Source organism: Vanessa atalanta, chromosome 18 (genome assembly GCF_905147765.1).
Source record: "Vanessa atalanta chromosome 18, ilVanAtal1.2, whole genome shotgun sequence".
Taxonomy (NCBI): Eukaryota; Metazoa; Arthropoda; class Insecta; order Lepidoptera; family Nymphalidae; genus Vanessa; species Vanessa atalanta.
The window spans coordinates 2,743,506-2,768,334 of record NC_061888.1 but is presented as its reverse complement, the minus strand read 5'-3'; the positions used below and the strand labels follow the sequence as shown (position 1 = coordinate 2,768,334).

At 35.2% G+C, this 24,829-nt stretch overlaps 1 protein-coding gene across 1 annotated transcript; it reads left to right on the top strand.

The window, feature by feature from the left end:
• Nucleotides 1-285: 285 nt before the first annotated feature.
• LOC125070748 (adenylosuccinate synthetase) lies at nt 286-24,748 on the top strand. The gene is made up of 10 exons (XM_047680697.1): nt 286-567; nt 9,684-9,786; nt 14,629-14,762; nt 16,718-16,863; nt 19,595-19,800; nt 20,090-20,244; nt 20,625-20,749; nt 21,149-21,275; nt 21,580-21,700; nt 21,849-24,748. The coding sequence occupies exons 1-10, from the start codon at nt 379-381 to the stop codon at nt 21,899-21,901; spliced, it is 1,359 nt and encodes a 452-aa protein (XP_047536653.1). The 5' UTR covers nt 286-378; the 3' UTR covers nt 21,902-24,748.
• The last annotated feature ends 81 nt before the right edge of the window (nt 24,749-24,829 follow it).

Sequence of the window (24,829 nt, the reverse complement as noted above, 5' to 3'; positions counted from 1 at the left end):
TATTGAGTGCATTTTCAATTATTCAAAGTAGTTAGATTAAATCGTTGTTAATTCAATACATTAAAAATTCTAATAACTTTAAACCTATTTTTAAAGTATTTAGCTAGAATAATTTGTTTTACCACAACTAAATTTTCTAAGAAAATGTTATATTTTGTTAATATTAAAGCCGAAAAAAAATAAATAAGTGGTATTATTTTATATTATAATATATAATTGTCAGCAGTAGGCGTGCCAACTCGGCACTCATCAGGTGAATCAAATTATTTAATTGGTAACACTATAATTAAAAAAACCTTTTGGCGTTCGGTTTCTGCGCGCGCATATCTCGTTCCCTCGCAATCGCATAAATTTTCGAAGTCTGCGCTTCGTAGGATAATGGCTTCGATTACAAATTCGAAGCCCGCAGAAGTGAACGGTGAATGTCCGTGTTACTCGAGTAAAAGATATAAAATGGAAAATAACAATAAAGTGACTGTTGTCTTGGGTGCCCAGTGGGGTGATGAGGGAAAAGGAAAAGTGGTGGATCTTCTGGCTATGAACTCGGACATCGTGTGCCGCTGTCAGGTTATATTTACTGAAATAATACAATACTTTTCGTGTAAATTATATCTTTAACAATTTAGTTGTATTATTTGAAGATCGATAAAAATACATAAGTGTATTATCGTTCAAGAACTTGTATTAAAAATTATTAAAAACATTCTTTGAGGTTATAAAATTTTATAATACTAATGTTTTCTTTCATATTTGTTGAATAACAATCGAGGTTTTGTATGCCTATTATTATAGATGTCTCATTTTAAGATTCAAGTACACTTTTCTTTTAAGAAGATGTTGTATTGGCGATAGGCCAAATTGTTTGAAAATACGCTGCGCTTGTTTTTATTATAACCGTACATTGTTATTCTAACTCGCGTAAAACAGCATACAATAAGTACATATTTATTACGCAATAATCGTGCGCATTTCCCGCGAACGTTGCGTTTTTTTTCTCAATCATGTGACCATGATTGGTGTGTATGGCATAACGTTCTGAAACGCAAATAGATGTCATGAATAGTGGAGACGAATTGTGGATTATTGCCAAGGTCTGGGGCATTTATTGTTATGCTCATTGCTGTAATATATTAAGTTTTCTGTAATTTCCAAATAGTTTTCTAAATTTAAATTAAAAAACAGGGTAACTGGATTATTTTGGACATTACAATGTAACTTATTATGGCATTCATAACAAAGGAATTGTACTTCCAGCTTCAATATTTGATTAATAAATTTAAAAGCAATATTGATAAGAGATAGTAGTAAAATGTGTAACGGTGTCACTTGTTCCTGATAAAACCAATATAAACTAGTGAATATTGAACCCGAGAATCTTCTGAGTCATTATCATAACATTTCACTGGTTATAACCAGCCAGTGATAATAAATATATATATATTGTTATGCAACTGTTAAATATTTGGAATATTTTATTAAAGTGTAACCATGATATTGATTACCAGATTGTTAAGTTGAAATTACCAAAAAAAAATACTTATATCATTTTAATAGTAAAAAAAAAATACATACTGTAGGTAAAAAAAAATCAGTTTAAAAAAAAAGTGCGTCAAACTGTTCTTTTTTTAATTTAATAAAAGGTTTGCACAAATATACTATATGATGTTATATGTATTTTTTTATAAGATAAGGTATATTTATGCAGCCTGAGTCATTGTTAAACTTCAGATAAACTTTCAAGGCCTCATAATAGTTCAAAACAACTCTTTCATAATGACCATGTTTCTTTTTAAATTAGAAACCCATTATTTGTAATGGTCATTAGTTAGGTAATTATGATTTCTTTTGTATAATTTGTTGAAATATTTTCTCTTGATTTTATATTTATATTAAGATAACAATGTCAAATATAATTATATGTTATTTGTCTAGAAATGTAGGTATTTTCTGAGACACAATTACTCATTATCTTAATTGAGAGGTATGGCTGTAGATTTGCACCCTGCTTCAAGTTACAGGTCAGAGGCATTTCTCAGTAGCAGCTTAAGTGCCTTGACAACTCATATAGGTATAGGTTCTGAATCTCATCTCCTAATTGTTTATGACCATCTCTTTGGACTACGATATTTAATCACTGTAGTATATCCTGTGTAAATGACTACTTGAGTAGGCTCCTTTGCGAATCGTTACGGTAGCATGCGCAAGCGTTCCCCTGGTGCTCCCCGATGAGAACGCTGGTTTTGGTATTCCGGAGCACTTAGCGTCGGCGTCCCTTTGTGTGCAGGAAACGCGAAAGCGTGTTTTTCCAGTGTCACCAAAAAAAAGGTTCGTTATTTATTTGGTGACACTTATCGCGAATTATATTCGGTAACAGTATTATTATTATTTAAAGCAAACGACTGGTAAATTTGAGATTTGGTTTAATCATTCCTAAAAATATGTAAGGGAATTAATATTATAATTAGGCATTTCAAGCAAATATCACACTGAACACGCACATGACCCGATCATTATGTGAACTCCCCGCCAATTATGACAGTGATACTAGCCTTTTCCAATCGAAGTAGGAATAAAGATAAAAAAACCTTATATTTATGTATTTCATGCGATTTGCTAATAACTCAGCTATATTGTGTACCACTAAGAGCTTATCTTTAATATATCTTTATTTATAATACGACACTATTTCACTTGACTACTTATATCCATTTTAATTTTACTTCCGAAATTCCGATACCAGTTTCTTTGACGTTTGAAACGTACATTTTTGTCGCAAATCCATAGTGAATATCGTAGATTAATCAAGCTCGAACTAAAGCTCACCAATCATATCGCGCCAATTTGCTGGCAAATGTTGTTTATTTGGCATTTTTTCCTTTTATGATTGGAATAGAGTATACGTCATATAACACAAAGGGAGTAGAGATAAATCCTTCTAATCAGAGCCGTCTCAAGCTATGCTGGAGCCCTTGGGCACCCTTGAATTTGGGGCCCTTATGTTAGATATTTTTTGGTTTAATTTGGTAAATTGTTGGTCTTCGGGCCCTCTCAGGAAGGGGCCCCTGGGCACGTGCCCAATGTGCCCTATGGTAAAGACGGTAATGCTTCTAATCACATATTCCATGCAATTTGATTGTATTCTCCTAAACAGTTCTCGATTCATATATCTTTATTTATAATAAAATACTATTCTACATAACTATTGATATCCACCAAGTTTTAATAACCACTTCTTCGACGGTTGAACCATCTTTTCGCGAATCCATTATGAATAACATAAGTAAATATATCTGTGGACCAATGATATCACGTCAACGCAAGGTCATATTTGTTTATGTACCTACTCTTACCATTGGCTAGGCTAGTGTGTTATTTGTATTATATAATATAATAAAGGCGCAGGTTGACGATCATCAAAATACGACACGACTACCTGGGGAATTAATAAAACTAAACTATTTTTTTACCACAACAAAGTATTACTATATATATATTTAGGTAGTTTAAGTGGACTGGGAAATGGGCCACTTGATGGTAAGTGGTCACCGCTGCCACGTTGGTACTGTAAGAAATATTAATATATCTTCATATCACCATAAACTTTCAGAATTAATATTATGTTATCTTTCTTGTGTCTGTAGTTACACTGGCTTACTCACTCAAACTGAAACACAAAAATATTAAGTATTTCTTTTTGGCGGTAGAATATATGAGTGGGTGGTACCTACCCAGACGGCCTTGCACAAAGCCCGACCACCATATATAAGTTAATAAAAATAATAGGTAACGAGTTACAGCTGATACGGTGCACTGGTGAAATTCTTAATTATTCTTATACGAAATCATCAGATGACTCCATTGCTGCCATAGACACGTCCCGCTCGAGTGCCTGTATAAGGTCACTCTATACACAGCATATCATGTAATGTCATATAATGTCGTTAAAATTGTTATTTTTTTTTACGGTTATTCATTTTTTTCGTATATAAATGTCCAGATAAAATTGTATTTGATAAATACATGAGATAAATAGAACATTATATGGACTGATAACTTTCTAAGTGCTAATGATAACAATAATAATATATGTTAGTTTTTGTATATCTAGATGTAAATCAAATTATCATAATATGAAACGTATTTCACGTAGGTATATCATGTGTATAGTTTTATTTAGTAGAAGGAAAACGCGACCGAAGCCCCGCTTGAATTAGTAGCATATCTTCAGGTATTAAGCATAAAAGAAGTAAAGTACCAAATTGCATCAAATTGGGTTCAGTGATTTGGCCGTGAAAGAGCAAGAGACAGACAGACAGAGTTTCGTTCGTATTTACAGTATTGGTACAGATTACAATAGCGTACAATACGATAACATTGCACCGGCTGTTTATTATTTTTCGTAAATTATTAACCGATACGACTCAACCATTGTACGCTGATGGTATATAGCAGAAACCTTCACGTAAGGGTCAACAACAAACATTGGCGTACCTATCGTAGGGCCAGGTGGTGCAGTGCACCAGGGCCCCTGAGCTCTGGGGGCCCTCTAACCTAAGCTATGAAAAGAGCTTTGAATAGAGATGAAGTATGGATTTAACTTACTAATGATATGTTCAACTCACTGTATCCTGTATTATATCCTATTCTTATTACTATCTATAATTTTGAATGCCAATATACGTTAAAGAGGGGGCGAGGGCCCGATTCTTTTTCTATGCACCGGGGCTCTTACCCACCTAGCTACGCCATTGACAACAAATGTCCTAAATGTCATATTAACTATTACGGTACCAAATAAAATATAAGCATTATGCCTTCAAAATTAATTCGAGCCTGTAATCTCGACCGTACCGATCAATCTCTATCGTGTCTTCTCCATCGCACGTGACATTGGCGAAATAAAAGCTTTTTGGCACAAATAAAAGTCACAAAAAATAAAAAAAATATAAGCAAATACAACATCTATGCTAATCTATAGTATATAATCATACTATATACGAACTATAATACGAAAGTCTGTCTGTTGTTCTTTCACGGTCAAACAACAGAACTGAATTTGATGAAACTATGAAGGAAGCTTAAACTCCAAGGAAGGACGTAGGATACTTTTTTATGCCTAGCACCTAACGAGCAACCTCAAAAACGCGAGCGATTTATATCTGTTGTAATATTTAAAAAAAAAACCATACGTCTTAACTCTGTTTTTTTAGCTTTGGTTTCGTTTACCATTATCCGAGAACTGTGCTCTTAAAAACATTCGGTTCAAATCGAAGCGACTGCTATCGTTTTAATTTATCTTTAATCACATGGCACAACAAATACTTTTTCTTATACCCTGTACAAGTTAACTCAATCTTTTGACAGATGTAATGACGAACATATTATTTTATTAATTTAATGATTTCAAAAATTGTTAAAAAAAAAAAAAAAAATTATATAACACAAAAGTTCCTAAAGATTCGAGCGTTATCCGAAAATTTTACGACATTTTATTGCTTCAAAATAAAATTCAAAAATAGGAACACTGAATATAATAGAAGCTTGTTAAATGTTACATCGTTCGACCAGATGGGATGAGACATGAATAACAGGCAGTAACTGTTACAAATATCGATTACAAAAAATCATTATTAAGTTATTATTACAAAATGGGGTCCTCTTGGTTGGGGTCTCTTTAGCTGATATAAAGGTTTTTTTTAAAAAAAAAAAAAAGATTTTTTTTTCACGTTTCGACCTGTGTTTCTTTTGGAAAGTTGTTTACTTCCATGGTCTGAAACACCTATTTAAATTTGGTGGGAAGTCCAAAAATAATCCTGTAATATTAAATAGGTAATTATTATGAATATTGACCCACCATTGCTTATCTACCCAATGTTTTATGTTTAGTGCAATAAAGAATTTCACACGTAATACCATCTCGTCACAGTTACAAGTATTTTAAAACGTTATTTTTTGGACTACTAATTATTTTCTGTTTCCCAACACTAGTCATCCGTCTGTCAAAAAGATCAAGCTAACTTGTACAGGGTATAATGCGTTCATTTCTATTGTATGTTCTTGAATATTTGATAACGTGACATAAGAAATACTTTATTTATCATTTCTATAAATTTTCGTGTTTTATTGAAAAGTATTGATGCAATACATATGTACCACTATCTAATCTATTACTCTATATTGAGATAATACAAGTATCATTTAAGATGAAGTGATACCTTAAGAAAAATAAAAGATTTCAAGTATTAATGTATATTAAATCAAGATAAAAATATGTCAGATTATAAAACAAAAGACAGACGGAACGCGTGGAAAATTATAGTGAAGCATATCATTATCGTTAATGCAACAAACGTGCGGTCTCGGTAATTAATAATCTATCAACAGATTGTTAATTACAAACACTACCATGAATTGTGATTCGCTTTTGATTTTTGTACTCCTTTTAGTTGCTTCATTATTATATTCCGAGCGCTGCATCTATCTGCCTTTAGCTTTATAGCCTTAGCTTTTTTTTAGCTTTAGCAACCCGTAAATGTCTCACTGCTGGGATAAAGGCCTCCTCTCCTTTGAGGAGAAGGTTTGGAGCATATTCCACCACGCTGCTCCAATGCGGGTTGGCGGAATACACATGTGGCAGAATTTCGTTGAAATTAGACACATGCAGGTTTCCTCACGATGTTTTCCTTCACCGCCGAGCACGAGATGAATTATAAACACAAATTAAGCACATGAAATTTCAGTGGTGCCTGCCTGGGTTTGAACCCGAAATCATCGGTTAAGATGCACGCGTTCTAACCACTGGGCCATCTCGACTCTTTAGTAGACTCTTTAGTGGACTGTAGCTTTATAACCGAATTTTAATATAAAATTAACTTTATTTTGGTAGGCTCTAACAAGTATATTTATATTTAAATCGTCATTGTATAGAATTTATAATATCATATCTTAAAGCTACTAATGGTTCGGAATTACGTTATGTAAAATCTCTCAATCTGTAAGACCTTCTAATTCACTAATGATAATATCGTTCTCGAATATTAACTCCATACATCTATATTTTCGGGTATCGTGCGAAAACTTACATTATAAAATTCTGCTATACGCATTCATCAAACAGCGATGGAGAATTGTGGTTGAATAAGTCCAAAACATCTGAGGAGAGTACGCCACCTAGTTCCTACATGCATTCGTCTTATAAAGTAATTTTTATTGAATAATCAAACTGATCCATTGATTGCATAATCATGATTGTTAAATGAATGAGTTTTTTTTAATGGACAATGGATGTGTTATAAATATACGCCACTTTAATAATTTCTCGTAGAATCTATGAAATATTTATAGTTTGTTCCAATGATAAGAGGAGTTAAAACAAAGGAATGTCTATATCATTGAACTAACATGATATCATTAGTGGAACTTTTGAATAATCAATGGAATGAATTATGGGTTCGGTAAATAATTGCGTTTTTAATGTGTGCAAATGTGATAGGCGTCTTTGGAAGTGAAATTAAAGTGAATATAAGTAGGTATGTTTAATAGTATTTTATTATAAATAAAGATATATTAAATTAGAACTGTTTGTAACTTTACCCAGCAGTGGGAAATTTACAAGGTGTTATGGATTATGTAAATTGTTGGTTTTATCCACTTTCACGATTGGAAAAGGCTTATAGATTTGACAGTTCACCAGAGGGCTATATGAAAGTTGGAGCTTTCGCTGTATGTCTTCGCAATTTGGAATGTGTTTAAAGATTTTATTAATACGTAATCTAGACTAGGGATTAAATTGATTAAGCCATGTGTAGTTGTAATGGAAATCACCTTGCCCGAGACGGTTGATCGGATTAAAGTCATTACGGAAAATTAATTGCTATGAATTAGACGAGCGCTGTACGTTTAGCTTTCGAATTGATAAGGTACCGATTTAGATCGATCTAATATCAAAACTTATGTAAATTATAACGCCAAGTTGTTAAAAAATGTGTACCTATGCCTTCTATGTTTGTCAATTGATTTTCTAATGTTTTACCGATGTTTTATTGTAAATAATACTAAAACAAAAAAAAAATGTTTGAAACATGCAATAGTAGGTATACTTTTTCTACAATTTTTCTATAATGGTCACGGGTAATAATAATTACATTATTTTTTTTTAAAAGTAATTGAAGGTTTTTGTTTCTATGATATGCGCAGTTCGTACTGGAAAACAAAAAAAAAATATTTTCCTAATTCCAAGTTTTTCATTCGGATTCCAAAGTCGAACGCAACGAACATAAAAAAAAGAAAAAAGTATACAACCAAAATTGATAACCTCGTTTTTAGCGATATCTCGTGACAGAAGTACCTATAAGTTTAACATTGAATTCTTGAACTTTAATTTAACATATTGAAACTGCAGTTTAAATCATTCGTATAATTTCTAATTTTGAAAACTTTTATAGTTTATGTATTAAGGTGAAACGGCCTATCAATGTTACCTAAACATTTAAAGTATTTTTGTCTCAGTACCGCGTAATTTGGAAAAATTTAAGTCATTATAAATAGTATACTACGTCATAATCAAGCACATGTAAGTAAAACTACTCTCCAAGGTTCATTAGAATCCGTTTAGCAGTTTCGATTAATAAGATTACTTCTTATTGCTACTTTGATAACGCTTTCAAAGAGTTGATTTAAAAATCTAGAAGTGTTGATATTGTCGTAGCAACCTTTAAGTGCAATTGCGCAACGCCTTGTAATAATATTGTCTATAAAGAATGAACTAGTTAAATTGTGTTGTGTTTCGAAATCTCTATAAAGAAATATCGACACGGAGAAATCACAAACAGATGTCTTATTTCAAGGTTTTTGTTTCGTTTCTGATTCGATATCTAGTTTATTATTAGAGTTGTTTTTTCAACTGTTTCGTTGATAACGTGGTTATGGTTTAAATACCGCACCAATATGAAATTATTCTATAGAAAGTTTGACAATATTTTGGGTCCGACATATTATGAAACGAGTGAAAATTTTCCAAATAAAAAAGAGGTTTAATCATGTCGCGTGTTTTTGTATCAAACACCATAATATTTTTTTATAATTATAGGATATATGTTTAAAGGCAAAAGCAATTTCTATGGTATCTAACATTGTTGATTTATATCGTAGGTTTTTTTTTTAAATCAAACTCGAATGTTTTCATAAAAGATCACGTTACTTGAATTAAAATAATTAAATCACTTACATATAAAAAAATGCTAATTCGAATCCACAGGTTTTTTTTACAATAGTTGTATTATAAAACTAATACATTTTACGACGCACGACGCAGTATTCAGTCAGCAAACGAACATTAACGCATGTCAATTTAGGGGAATCCCAAAATAATAGTTGTCAGTTATAGTCAAAATTGACGGTGTAAATTATTATATTTTTTTATTAAATATAAAAAAACCATGATATTTATCAATCCCAGACTAAATTCAATAACAAGTAGATATATCATTTAAATACTATCCATCCAAATCTATGTAGATAATACGTAAGATTATTTAAGATTTCATGCAGAAAATGCTTTCGCTGTCTTGTTCACGGTAAAGAAAAAAAAATACTATTGTAAAAACAAAAACAGTTGACTTTTTCCTAAAATGAGGGGAAATTATAAATCGTTTCTTTATTAAATTTTTAATATTTTTTTTCAGGGAGGAAACAATGCTGGTCACACCGTTGTGGTAGATGGAAAGGAGTTTGACTTCCATCTGCTTCCTAGCGGTATTATCAATGCGAAATGTACTTCAGTTATAGGTAAGATATATATATATATATATAAATATATAATACGAATTATGGTTAATGAATAACACTTGGAAGTAACAGCTTAAATTAAAATTAAAGATATCATCATTTCGGTTTGAGGGTGAGTGAAACAATGTAACTACAGGCACAAGTGACGTAACATCTTAGTTCCCAGGGTTGGTGGCGCATTGGTGATGTAAGGAATGGTTAATATTTTTTACAACGCCATTGTCTATGGGCGGTGGTGACCACTTACCACCAGGTGGCCCATACTGACATCATAAAAAAAGTTTATTTTGATTTTGAGAAACCGTCACCCCCAAATTTCCCCTCTCAAGGGGTGAATTAAAAGAAAGAAACCTTTATTCTTCCCCGGGAATCAAACTATCTCCATACCAAATACAATATTCAGCTGCTTAAACATCAAGAGGTAACAGACAGATTTACTTTCGCGTTTATAACATTAGTATAGATTCATTTTATTCATAAAAAATGTCCGTAATGATTCGCAAATGGAAACGAAACTTTATAGTAATTTGGTCCAATTTGAAAAGAATTTTAAAGGTCACCATCACACGACATAAGACAGTACCAAGACACGACAAGCACCGTATCAACGTAAAGTCTGATCGTTCAACTAATCATGTCGTCCGAATTAATAGCAAGTCTTACTTTGTTTTACGATATTCGTTTTGCATTCCGTTTGTCAAAATTATTTGTTAACAAATCGTGAATATTTTTCATGTTCGGAAACGTTTCCGAACCTTTTAAATTCGTAACGACACGCAAACGATAAAACCGTTTGCGTAAATTGCATTTGTGATTCGTAGTATGTTTGTTAGTTTAATTTTTTTTTTAATGAAATGTAATGGAGGATTACGTGATCAGCGTTCGTAATGACATTTCAACTGACCACTTTGATAATAACTATATTTAGTAAATAAGTCAATGATTCGAATAATTAATATTTTCCTTAGACTAATATAAATAACTGTGCATTACACACACACACACACACACATCAGCCCGCATTCGTCCACTGCTGGACATAGGCCTCTCCAAATGCACGCCACTGTGGTCTTTCTTCGGCAACTCGCATCCAGCTCCTGCCAGCCGTCTTGCGCAAATCGTCACTCCACCGAGCCTGAGGACGTCCTACACTACGTTTGCCGAGACGCGGTCTCCACTCTAGAACACGTTTTCCCCAACGGTTATCGGTTCTACGACAAATATGGCCAGCCCACTGCCACTTCAGCTTACTAATCCGGTGGGCTATGTCGATGACCTTGGTTCTCTGACGGATCACCTCATTTCTGATGCGATCCCTCAGAGATACTCCGAGCATAGCCCTTTCCATAGCACGCTGAGCGACTTTAACCCGGTGGACCAGCTTTGTCGTGAGTGTCCACGTTTCGGCTCCGTATGTCATGACGGGTAGGACGCACTGGTTGAAGACTTTCGTCTTAAGGCACTGTGGGATCGACGATGTGAAGATTCGTCGTAACTTCCCAAATGCTGCCCAACCTAGCTGAATTCTTCTATTCAACTCGTCCTCAAAGTTGTTTCTACCTAATCGCAATGTCTGCCCGAGGTAGACATATTTTTGAACAACTTCGAGGACGGTACCGTGTATCGCAATCGGTTCCGGTAGAACATGTTCATTGAACATGACCTTGGTTTTATCCAAGTTCATCCGTAGGCCGATGCGCATAGAAGAATCAGCCAGCTCATTCAGCATCTGTTGTAGGTCCTGCAGCGTTTCTGCCATGATGACGATGTCATCTGCGAATCTCAAGTGAGAGATGTACTCGCCATTGATGTTGATGCCACGCCCTTTCCAGTTCAGCGTCTTGAACATGTCCTCCATTGCATTAGTGAACAATTTGGGGGAAATAACGTCCCCTTGTCTCACTCCTCGATGCAATGGTATGGGATTCGTTTGCCGACTCTGTACTTGGACGGACATGGTGGCGGCCTTGTAGAGACATCTCATCACTTGGATGTATCGCCAATCAACTTGGCAACGTTGCAGGGACTCCAGAACAGCCCAGATTTCAACCGAGTCAAAGGCCTTCTCATAGTCCACGAATGCGAGACACAGGGGCCGATTATACTCATGGGACTTCTGTATAATCTGCCGCACTGTGTGGATGTGGTCTATGGTGCCGTATCCGCTCCGAAATCCGGCCTGTTCCGGGGGTTGGAATTCGTCGAATCTTCGCGCAAGACGGTTCGTGATCACTCTTGAAAACAGCTTATAGATGTGGCTCATTAGGGATATGGGTCGATAGTTCTTCAGCAGGGTCTTGTCTCCCTTTTTGAAGAACAGGACGACCACACTCCTACTCCACGCCTCCGGAGTTCTCCCTTCGAAGAGGACAGAGTTATAAAGCTTCTGGAGCTCCCTCAGTACGGGTTTACCTCCTGCTTTCAATAGCTCTGTTGTAACGCCGTCCTCTCCAGGGGCTTTTCCATTTTTAAGCTGTTTAAGAGCAATCTCGATTTCGCCAATACTGACTTCTGGCAGGTCTTCGGTGAAATGGCGTGTTAATGTAGTTCTAGCATCCTCATTTTCGGGATCAGGTCGAGATGCATGCGATGCGTATAACCGGCCGTAGAAGTCCTCTACTTCCGAAAGAACTGCCGGCTTGGAAGAAACGACTTCTCCACTTGCTGTGGTCAACTTCGTCAGGTGGCTTCTTCCAAGAGATTGTACGAACACCTTAGACCCCCGATTCTGCTCGATGGCTCTTTCAATCGTAAGAGTATTGGAGCACCGGAGGTCGTGTCGTACGCGCTTGCTGATCTCTTGGTTTAGTTGCCGTTTCTCGGACGAAGTGACAGGTGGGTTTTCACGACGTTTCTTCATTAGCCCTAAAGTCTCTTCCGAAAGTTTGGACTTTCTGCCCTTACGCTGCATGCTACAAAATCTCGTGCCTTCTTCCCTGAGAATTCTCACTACATTTTTGAGGTTCTGGTTTACGTCTGTTGTGGTTTTCACGGCAGCGAATCGGTTCTCCAGGTTTGACTGGAACGTTTCAGATCCCGCAATGGTTTGGAGCAGGGATGGTCGGAGTGTAGACTTCATCAGACGGACGCGCTCGGCCTTAAAATTGATATTCAGAGAGCCTCGGACAAGTCGGTGATCACTACCGGTATTGAACCTGTTGATCACTGAGACGTCTCTGAATATGTGCCTTTTGTCCGTCATGATGAAATCGATCTCATTTTTGGTCATAGTGTCGGGGCTTTGCCACGTCCACTTCCTTTGGGGCTGCTTCTTGAAGAAGGAGTTCATCAAGAAGAGCCCCTCCCGTTCGAGAAAGTTGACAAGCATTTGCCCCCTATGATTTCTGCTTCCAAATCCATGGGGTCCTACTACCGATTCGCTACAATTCTGTACTCCCACTTTAGCGTTGAAGTCCCCCATGACAACGTTGTAGTGGGTTTTCGTGGTGGAGTGGAGGGCCCTCGATATATCATCGAACATTTCCTCCACTTCATCGTCCGAGTGTGTCGAGGTCGGTGCGTACGCTTGCACCACCTTGAGGCTGTACCTCTCGGTGAGCTTTACAATGAGGTACGCTACCCTGTTCGACACACTGGAGATTTCCACAACGTTGTCAACTAGGGACTTATTAACCAGAAACCCAACGCCTCCTTGGGATTGTTGGTCTCCCTCTCGGAAGTACATTATTACAACTGTGCATTAAAATAATTAATTGTGGTCAAAGTGTTGACCTTAAAATTTTATTTATACTAATTTCATAAATGAGAGAATAAATCTGTCTGCTTATTGCTATTTCAGGCCGATTATTTTTGTATGAATTTGGTATAAAGTAAAAATGAACTCCAAGCGTGGATATAGACTTTTTGTTGCATAACGAGCTAACCTAACCTAACCTGACGAGCAACCCCTAAAACGCGAGCTATAGCCTTATACTTTTAAGTAGAAAAAAAAAGTAAACAAACCTTACATTTACGCATTTCATGCGTTTTGCTAATAACTCAGCTGTATTGTGCAAATCCATACTCCGGCTCTCGACCAATTATATCGCGACAATTCGCTGTCAAATTTTGTTTATTTCGCTTTGGTCCCGTTGTGGTCGGAATGACCAAGGGATTGTAATATGTCAGGGAAGTTTCCTTAATGATGACCTTCTATCGCCGCTTTCTTTTTAGTTAATGGTGTATATTATTTTCCGAATTATTATTTTTTTAATTCTCCATATGTTTTATGCAACCAATATTTAATAAAGGAATTTGAATATCAGGTAACTTTTTTAAGTCGATGATGCCCCATGATCGTCTTCATTGCGATTCGGTGTGTTTGTTTAAGATTAGCTTTTCTGATCTGTTGTTGAATATACTGACAATTTAAACATCGCAGAAAGTACAATAATAATTTGTATATGTCAAATATATTTTATAACAGATTTTAAAATTAATTATGTATGTACTAAATCCTAGATGGCCCAGTGGTTAGAACGCGTACATCTTAACCGATGATTTCGGGTTCAAATTCAGGCAAGCACCACTGAATTTTTATGCGATTAATTTGTGTATATAATTCATCTCGTGCTCGGCGGTGAAGGAAAACATTGTGAGGAAACCTGCATGTGTCTAATTTAAACGAAATTCTGCCACATGTGTATTCCACTAACTCGCATTGGAGCAGCGTGGTGGGATAAGCTCCAAACCTTCTTCTCAAAAGAAGAAGAGGCCTTAGCCCAGTAGTGGGAAATTTACAGGCTGTTAATGAAATGTACTAAAACATAAAATTTTCCACTAGATTATAATGATAAAAATATTTTTTTCTGTACGTGACGATACGTTTTTTTATTTAATTAGGTAACGGCGTGGTCATTCACCTGCCGGGGCTGTTCGAGGAGCTGAAGAAGAACGAGCTCAAGGGAATGGAAGGATGGGAGAAACGGCTCATCATCTCCGACAGAGCGCACATAGTATTCGACTTCCACCAGCAGGTAAATCATTTTCTATATACAATCATATTATTCCGATGGAAATTATAAAACGGTCTATCTTTTATTCATTTTGTTAACACAGGATTTCTCCAGGAAACTCAGTAGAATATGTCAGATACACCGATCCCCGCATAGTGTATATTTTATTAAATGGGCTTATTTAGTATAATGACGTCATGATTTTTTTTCACAATGAATATAATATTAGTTAAGGTTATTGAAATCAAAATATACTTTACTTAAGTTTGCTTTTACAACGTAAAGCTACCAGCAGTTCGGAATGTAGATTCTATCGAGAGGACCGGCAAAAACAATAAAATAATTATTATTTTAAAAGTCTAAAGAAATTTGATTATTGAATACGTTAAATGTAATCTAAATATGACAGTGTTTGCTTAGACAGCACTTTTATAATTACTTTTCAAAGCTCTCCAATCACATCTCAGAATAGCTAAGATAGTATAACAAGTTTCATTACTAATTAACTAAACAATACCGTGAGATACATAAACAGTATTTAAATAAACAATTGATATTCAAATGTGAACTCTATATCAACAGCATTAAGGATTAAAATGTGCTAAAGTGTTGTAATGAATACTGAAGTGGAATAAACATCGTCGAAGCGATTTCAGCGTGTATTGAAGTCGTGAACGTAATAATTAATACGTATGATATGAAAATGTGCTGATGTTAGTCTTAGTTGTATGCTATTAAAGGGATTTTTAAATTGTCATCATAACAACGTATAATACAAAGTGCTAAACGTATTTAAACGCAATTGACTAAAAACGCTTGGATAAAACGATTGTCGTTAATGGACGGAGTCATTCTAGATATATAGATAGAATTGTATATGTTAACTAACTGTGCCTGAGACTTCGAGCGAGTTTTTTTACAAAGAAGTTATTGTTCTAGCCTTAGCCTTATTGTTGTACTCCTTATTACATCAACTGTCTGCCAGTGAAAATCCCGTCAAAATCGACCCATCCGTTGCAGAGATTGAACATTAATTACTGATGATGTCGGAAAATTCATGACAATATGTAAGGTTTTATGTAGACCCCACCGTGCTAAGCCGGCCGAGACGGGTAGCTAGTATTAATTAATTTCCCCTGGTGGTAGGGTGCAAGCCCGTCTGGGAAGGTTACTTATCAAATATTCTACCGCTAAACAGCAATACTTTGTACTGTTGTCATCCGGTTTGAAGGGTTGAGTGAGCCAGTGTAACTACAGGCACAAGGGACATAACATCTCATATGTAAGGAATGCTTATTATTTTTTACAGCGTTAATGTCTATGGGCGGTGGTGACCACTTACCACCAGGTGGCACCATTTGCCGGTCCGCCTGCCTATTACCGAAATTAGTTAATATATAATTTTAAGATTATATTTTTAATATTTATATATCAGTTTGGCTCGTGATTTCGCCTAGTTAATTAGTATCCACGTTGTTTTTGTATAATAACCGTGTTATCCTAAAGCGTCAGAGATTATAAGTTCAATGTACAGTTGTGTTAGTTTGTATGTGTTTGCGGTTCATTATATTTTTATTTACACATTGATTTTAAGTATAATGAAATGTATACTGTCCAGTGGTTATAACGCGTGCATCTTTACCGATGATTGCGGGTTCAATCCTAGGCAAGCACCACTGAATTGCCATGTGTTTAATTGTGTTTATTATTTATCTCCTGCTCGGTGGTGAATGAAAACGTCGCGAAGAAATCTGCATATGTATCCATCAAACCCCATTAGAGCAGCGTGACTTTCCTCGACGGGAGAGGAGGCCTTAGCCCAGCAGTGGCTCATTTATAGGCTCTTAGTTGACATATAGATTTAGAAACATACTATGCTGTACGAAATACGGTCTTATTAATTACTTGCGATTTATTCCAGGCTATTATAGGCCTATTCTATGTAAATTCTAATTTCGATTAATGTCTCATTACAGGTGGATGGTCTCCAAGAAGCCGAGAAGGGGAAGAACTCGCTCGGTACAACTAAGAAGGGCATCGGCCCGACCTACTCGTCGAAAGCCACTCGTAACGGTATCAGAATAGGCGATCTACTCGGCGATTACAGTATTTTTGAGGATAAGTAAGTTATTTCAAACTTTTATTAAAAGTTTAACACAGTGACAGGAGGGTTAATTTTTTGCCCAGGAAATACTGCAAGCATTCTTGACATCATTCAACTTGGTGATTTACACAGGTCCGCCCCGGCTTTACACGGATACAATATAGGATCTTTTAGATCGAAGAACAACTATAGAAAGAAAGATTCTTGTTTTTCCGTTTAGGAAGGGTGAAATTCTCGACTTTTCTATCCTATAATTTGCATGCATCATTATCCTATAATTACTCTTTTGTGAAAACCGCATTAAAATCCATTTCGTAGTTTAAAAAGATAGGCGTATAGGCGGCGCAAAGCGAATTCGTTTTATACTACGTAGAGATTGTGTGCCCCCAGCTCTCGTGGAAGCTTACACTCTCTAAAGGTTACCTACATTAGATTTCTTTTGAGCGTTCAAATAGCCTTGAGATAGAACAAAAGGTGACCGCGTTTTGTTGTTTTTGTACGAGAAAGCTCGTTGTCACTGTTGGCTTTCTCTTCGTGTACAATAATACGTGTTAATAGATTATTATTGATAAATCATTAAAAAAAAATTCTTATTCGAAATGCGTTTGCTTTTGGTCCTAATGGCCTCTACAGCGTCACCTGGCCGGAAGGCAAGTTATCTCAAACCTGGTTGTTGGGAACCCACTTAACGGGCTCAAAATGCGCGCGTTCTAAGGGTGTCTCCTGCGCGGCCGGATCTCAGCTTAGGACGCCGTCATCGTCGGGAGGGAGGAATGACTTGTGCAGAGGGAAATCTTTAACAGAGTCTACGGCTCCAAGAGTTACACGACCTAAGCTGATTCCGATGGCAGGAGAAACGATAAAATACAACTTTGAACCTGCATTGATATAACATCTAATATAATCTATGGTATTCACTTTGGATTTGTGAAAAAATGGCGTTTTAAAGATTGGTCGAATGTTATCGAAATTTTTAGAATTGAATTAGGATAGCAGTAGTTAACTTAAGTGATTTATTGAAGGTATTGCTGAATATAGCAGAGCTACAAGTAAATCACATGGAATTCTCCCTATTGATATTATTCATGCGAAAGTTTGCCTGAATGGATTTTTGTTATTCAATCACGCTAGAACGGCAAACGGGTCTCTAAATTAGCACAGATAATAATAATAATAATAATATACTTTATTGTACACCACAGTAACACAGTAATTTAACAATAAAAATGAAATATATACAAAATAAAAGTAGATGCACAATAATATTATTGTCTGGTAAAGCACAGCGGATATAACCTAACACGCCCCCCCCCCCCCACCTTTTACACAAATTTGTAACTAGTATAATAAAGACAATATACGGTTACAATATACATTAAAGTGTATACAATTTAAAATAGAAATGCAATAATATTAGTCTTAATTTTATAGAAATGTATCAAAACATTATCTTCAATTACTTATTCTATTAACGGAGTGTAATGATAACAATAGTTTATTTACAAGCGACGATTTAGATTGACTTTATTTACCAAACACTAGAGTTTTATCTTTTAATTAACGATATTTTGATCTATTATTGATTTTAACAGAAATTATATGACGAACCTATATGGAGTGTCGAAATAAAAGATATAAAACAAACGACCCAACTTTATTGTCTTGGTGTGCGTGACAGCTACATTACACTACCGTACGACATACTAGAGTACGTGTACGTGCGTGGCTAACTGATGGACAATATTTTTTTTTGACGCGTTCTCTCTCAGCTTTGACAGTCTGTCTAGACATATAAATAATCAATGATTATATCATTCATTTTTGTAGCTCTGAATTTTTGACATGCTTAGTGCAGAATTGTTGCGCTTTCAACTTTTCAACAAATACAGGTCGATGATATAATCTCCTACAACAAAAACCGAAGCCGGAAAACTATTCTTTAAAGATCCCACGCATGAGTATGGATATTTTCGATATACATTGACGCGTAGATCGTGCGTATTGTATAAACGCCACACTTTCGAATTACACGAAATATAAATAAATTTGAAATTCCTACATAATAACGACGACCTCCGTGGTCGAGTAGTGTGTACATCGGTTTGCATGGGTACGCCACTTCGAGGTCGCGGGTTCGACTCCCGGCCGAGTCGATGTAGAAAAAGTTCATTCATTTTCTGTTGTCTTGGGTTTGGTTATGTGGTACCGTCGTTACTTCTGATTATCCATAACACAAGTGCTTTAGCTACTTACATTGGGATCAGAGTAATGTTGTCCAATATTTAAAAATAAAAAAGGTAATCTTCGATTCGTGAGCAGTCTTTAACTTTGAATAATTTTTATTAACAGGCACAAAATAAAATAAATTACGTTCTTGTATGTGAGAAACATAGGCATCATTTTAATTAACACATTTATCTAGTATTTAAGCTATTGCCATAGACTACGTAACATGCAGATTGCCAAAAATTTCAATTCAAAAACTAATGACATTACAGCAGCTCGTGGTCAATGCTAGGAGCAATAGACTTATTATGATTGCTTCGGATATCCCGTTTCATCGGAATATGAGAGTGAAATGTAGTGCGTTTGTGTTTGCGCACATAGCTGTGCACTATAATATTTCCTGTGCAGTTAATTAGTCTACCTTAAAAATGCTGACCAGCTTACCAAATGAAAGTCATTTTATAGTTTAAAAAATCCCTGGAAATTAATCATATTATTGAACATCAGCTATCCTTGATTTCAGATTCCGAACATTGGCAGCGAACTACAAGAGAATGTTTCCGTCTCTCGAGCTGGACATCGAGACCGAACTGGCCAGGTACGGCGACTACGCGGCTAAGATACGGCCGATGGTCAGGGATACAGTATTGTATCTCCACACCGAAATAAAGAATGGCAAGAAAGTTTTAGTCGAAGGTGCCAATGCCGCCATGTTGGATATTGATTTCGGTGAGTACTTGTGGGAGCCTACTTGAATTTATTAAAAGGAAAATAAAGATGGCACAATAAATATCTCTTCACATATAACACTCATTTTGTTAATTTCTACAGTTTATTTTAACATAAATAAATATAATACATAATGCTTTTACTAACGGTACTTGCAGTAATAAGTTCTGACAACGTATGGTAGCGACAATAAATAATAATAATTAATACTGCTATGGATATCGTTTAATATTCGTGTTTGTATGAATCATTAACCGTCAATTATTACGTAACTTATCTTATATTCCAGGCACCTACCCCTACGTGACGTCATCGAATTGCAGTATCGGTGGAGTGTGTACGGGTCTCGGTCTTCCGCCGAATCTAATTGGCGACGTACTCGGAGTCGTCAAGGCTTACACCACTCGGGTTGGAGATGGACCGTTCCCTACAGAATTGCATGATGTTCGTATATGTATTTTTCACAAACTGTATCTAATATATATTTATTTCTAAAGCTAGAATGATTCTGTATTATGCATCGTCTGACACTACTGCTAATTGTTGAAAGGAGCGAATGTATTATAGTTATTTTTTCAAAGTACAAAAACAGAAAGAATACTATTTATTAGAGATTATAATATGTAAACGCATTTAAAAAAATTGTATATGTCATCTACGATGCACTAAAGTAACGGTTACCGATTTTTCTTCACCTCCGAGCACGAGATAAATTATAAACAAATAAAGCACATAGAAATTCAGTGGCACGCGCTGCAAGTGTTCTAACCACGGCCTCATTCTCTACGTACCGGCAAGCGTGATACTAAACGGTAATGTAACAGGAGACGGGCGAGCTGCTGCAGTCGCGCGGGCACGAGGTGGGCGTGACGACGCGGCGCGTGCGGCGCTGCGGCTGGCTCGACCTCGTCGTCGTGCGCTACACCGCCACCGTCAACGGGTACACCTCGTGAGTACCGCCTGCTGACTACTGCCTATCTGCGCGTAACCCGCGGCCGGACCGCGACGAACTGCTATGTCAATATCAACTTATTCTGGAAAGAAATTCGCTCTTTGCGGCCGGACTCGACGGCTAGCCACACCTATCCAGGAGATATTATAGCATATATTATAGTTTATTCGCAAACACTCAATTCCCGAACTATCATAGGACACGACCAAAGAGCTTTTCACATAAGACTTCGGAATGTACAGTATAACAACAGAACGAGACAATGTGACTGTTATCGCGAAGAAAATGAAATTCATACTTGTCACGTTAATAGACTACAGTCTTTTATCAGTATCGCTTGTAGATTAATTTTTAGGGTAATTATATAAATTATAAATCGTTTTTGTCCTTTTACAGATTATGTCTAACGAAACTCGACATTTTGGACACATTGAAAGAAATCAAAGTCGGTGTCGCGTACAAATTGAACGGAAAGAAAATTGATTACTTCCCGTCCTCGATGGCTGAACTGAGTAATGTTGAGGTACAGTTATTGTTTAATCAACGTTAATATTTCAATTATTAGGTAACGACGAGTAAACGTTTTATGATAAAGGTCTCTGAAAAAGTTTTGGAAGTTTTTAGATTAAGCATATGTATTTTTCGAAGGCTGGTTGGTTATATTTGTGTGTTAGATTTTTATCCGAGAGATGTATATATGCAGTATAATTAATTGGACTGTATTGGGCAGTAATGTTCCAAGGGTTGTTGTTGTGCAGTGAAAAACATCGAAAGACCCGCTTACGCACCATTAGAATGGTACTTACATTCTTTTTTATATAATGTAGGTGGAATACATGACTCTGCCGGGCTGGGCGTGCAGTACTGAGGATGTCAGAGAGATGTCTAAATTACCGGAAGCGGCGAGTAACTACGTCAGAACCATTGAAGACTTCCTACAGATACCGGGTAAGATTAACCTCACACTTTTTGACACTGTAGATGGCATATAATTTTTGAAAGTTACGGGACATTTGTCCATATACCAAACATATTAAGATATACTTGATTTTAAAGTTCGTGTACCATTATAACATATTGAAAATTTTATTTTCAGTGAAATACATTGGTGTGGGACAAGGTCGGGAGTCGATCATCAACGCGAATTAAAAGCGGAACCATTCGCGTGGTTTAGAAAATTGTTGTGTTTCGTCACTTCTGTAGCAGATCTCTCGTCTTTCAGGAGCGTTTGACTATTTCATATTATTTTAAATATATATTACAAGTATACTTAAAAGAATTACATCGTTCTGTCATCATTGTTATGAAACCAGATAGAGAACGCATTTACGGGCCTTTAAACGATAAGCTAAATATAATTGTTATGTTATTGTTGTATTGAGTGGACATTCTTGCCAGACGATTTTTATCATTCAATTCTAAATTTTAGAAATAAATTTTCAGAGATACGTCGCCCCTTGCAATAAACAATAAGCAATAAATACTATCATTGATAACTTATTATCGAAAGTATGATCATAATATAATTATATTAATTCCATTTTCTGACTAAAAACTAATTTAAAATGTTATGCGATGTCATTGGGGTGAGATGGTATATCGAAATTATTTATAAGTAAGATAAAAAAAAAATCTATGATTAAAATTTAATCCACTCATACTAGCAAGTTAAATAAGTTAAACAAGTTAAATAAGTGGTTGATGCTGTGAATAGCTCTCAATTAATATTTGAACTAAAGTACATTCCACGAAACGAGCTCCTAAAGGAAATTACCCTTGCGCGCCTTCATTGGTCAATCTATTTCGTAGGATTGTTTATTGTGCCGGATTCGTCTCGCTTAACTCTAGCCGTGCGCATCGACCAATGAGGTGCGAGTATTATGTACCTTTGGAGTTCGACTCGTGGAATGAACTATAAATATATTTAATATATAAATAGTCAAACGCTCAATAAATGTTATATTAAATCGTCAATTTTTCGATTATTTCGAAAATCAAATGCCGTTTTAGATAAATAAAACATAGATGCCGATTTTACTATCACGTAGAAGCAGTATTTTATATTTTAAAACAAACATGCAACGCAAGAACAATTCTCTAGGATATCGTAAATATATCGCATATTATATGCAATATACAATGTGTTTCGATAGAACTTGTAAGACTTACAAAATAAACGTACGTGAGTGTTGTCAGTTAAATAGTTGTCAATATCCGTGTTTAAAATTCGTCAACGAGTCAACAAAACTATTTTCTCCTTACATTTTATGTATATTTTTGTTGATAACTTAATTAAGTATAAAAGTGCATCTCAAAATTTCTTTGGTCTGGTACTAAAAGGACTAAAGTAGATTTTCGGGTAAATGGTTAATAAACCACATTTTATCACATGCCGAATAAATATCCAAAAACTTCAGGAATATTTATTATACCAACAATATTACACAAAAAGGCATTTGTTATATAAATAATCAACCGTTCGTTATTTCTAAAGTGATTGACGAATGTACATAAGTATTATTTATATTGACCTTTTTAGAACCAGACCACGTAATTATTTCGGTTTTATATTGTAATTTATCGAGGAATGAATGATAAAAATCGTTCGCGAAATATTATTGAGTATTCCTCGATAAATAACGTTAGTAAAAACTGAATGTTTATTAATAACATTGAACATATACTATATAAGTGTTCAAAAGTAAGTTTAATTAAAAAATATTTTTATATTAAATCAATATCGTTATATTTTGTATTTCTACAAGTTCTATAGAAATTAATAATATACACATAATCATTTTAGACAAATTTATGTTAAAGGGCCTTGTCCAGTCTTCATTGAAAAAATCTTGCTTGTACTTTATATGCGTTACTTTATTCAGCCTCGTCTTAAGAACAACAAGCGCCCGGGTGCAAGCTGTGTTCTGGCGATCTCCCCTCCACAAAATATTTTTAAGTTACGTATTGGGTCGCTTCACCAATGGTTCGAGACTATTATCGGCGCGGCGCAGCCCAATACGCGTCGCCTGTGTTTTTTGTAACCCCTTGATTAAGACGGGCCTGAAATTATTATTTGTATCGACAATAATAAAAGAACATCTTCCCTTAAAATTCCATTCAAAAGATCTTCCACAAAGTCTGTGCGCTACGAAATCAATATGTATCTCATTAGTCTAGAAATTACTAATTCGTTCATTATCAATTCCTATTAATCTATTTCCATTAATATAATTCCATACCAAAAAAGTCCATGCCGTGTGCACAGACGAAAAATGTTTTCAGAGGACTATATTTTTTTAATTATCTTTATAAAAAAAAGACACTGCTATTATTTTGTCACCATAGATAGAAAATACGGCCAAGAAAAAATAAATAAAAAAAAAACATGTCATTACTATTTGCAATTATGGCTTCCACTTTTAATTTTAAACACATAGACAATATAAATTAAGTAATTAAATCACGAAAATAATTATTGGTGCTTCATATAAAGTAATACACAGTAAGAAAATAATTGGTATGATATTTAACCGCGAACAAGTTCAAATGCTGGAGTTTTTTATGATATGTGACTGGCATGGTTCCTAATAACTGTTTTTATATAAACAAACCGACTGTTGACGGTCCTTATTCAAATATAGTATTCAATAATTATATTAAATTCAAATAAGCCTTCGGTATTTGAAGTATTTTAAATAACACAAAGGTGGTATTAGAATTTTACGAGATAAATATTAAATAATAACAAACTTAGAGATAATAATACCGAGCACAAACATTCAAACAGATGTTTGTAGTTATTTAACTATAGTTATCGTTTGTGCTTATCTTGATACTAATTCCGTTTCTAAATACATTTAAAGAACTAGAATGATTTATAATTTAAACAAAATAGATACATATTAAAACAGAATTAATTAAAAAAAAAAAACTTGATATTCAAAGGATATTGTGGCATGTGCATATATTAAATAAAGGTAATTTCTACGCGAATTATAAGCGGTACTATAATTATTAATGGTTTGTATTTTTAACGAGCTAACTTAAGATAGTAATGGTTCTCAAACTTTCGATCAA

Coding starts and splice junctions, on each gene's coding strand:
- LOC125070748 (XM_047680697.1), top strand. CDS start 379: ATGGCTTCGATTACAAATTCGAAGCCCGCAGAAGTGAACGGTGAATGT. Junction 20,245..20,624: donor TCCCTACAGAATTGCATGAT/GTTCGTATATGT, acceptor GTAATGTAACAG/GAGACGGGCGAGCTGCTGCA. Junction 21,701..21,848: donor AGACTTCCTACAGATACCGG/GTAAGATTAACC, acceptor TTTTATTTTCAG/TGAAATACATTGGTGTGGGA.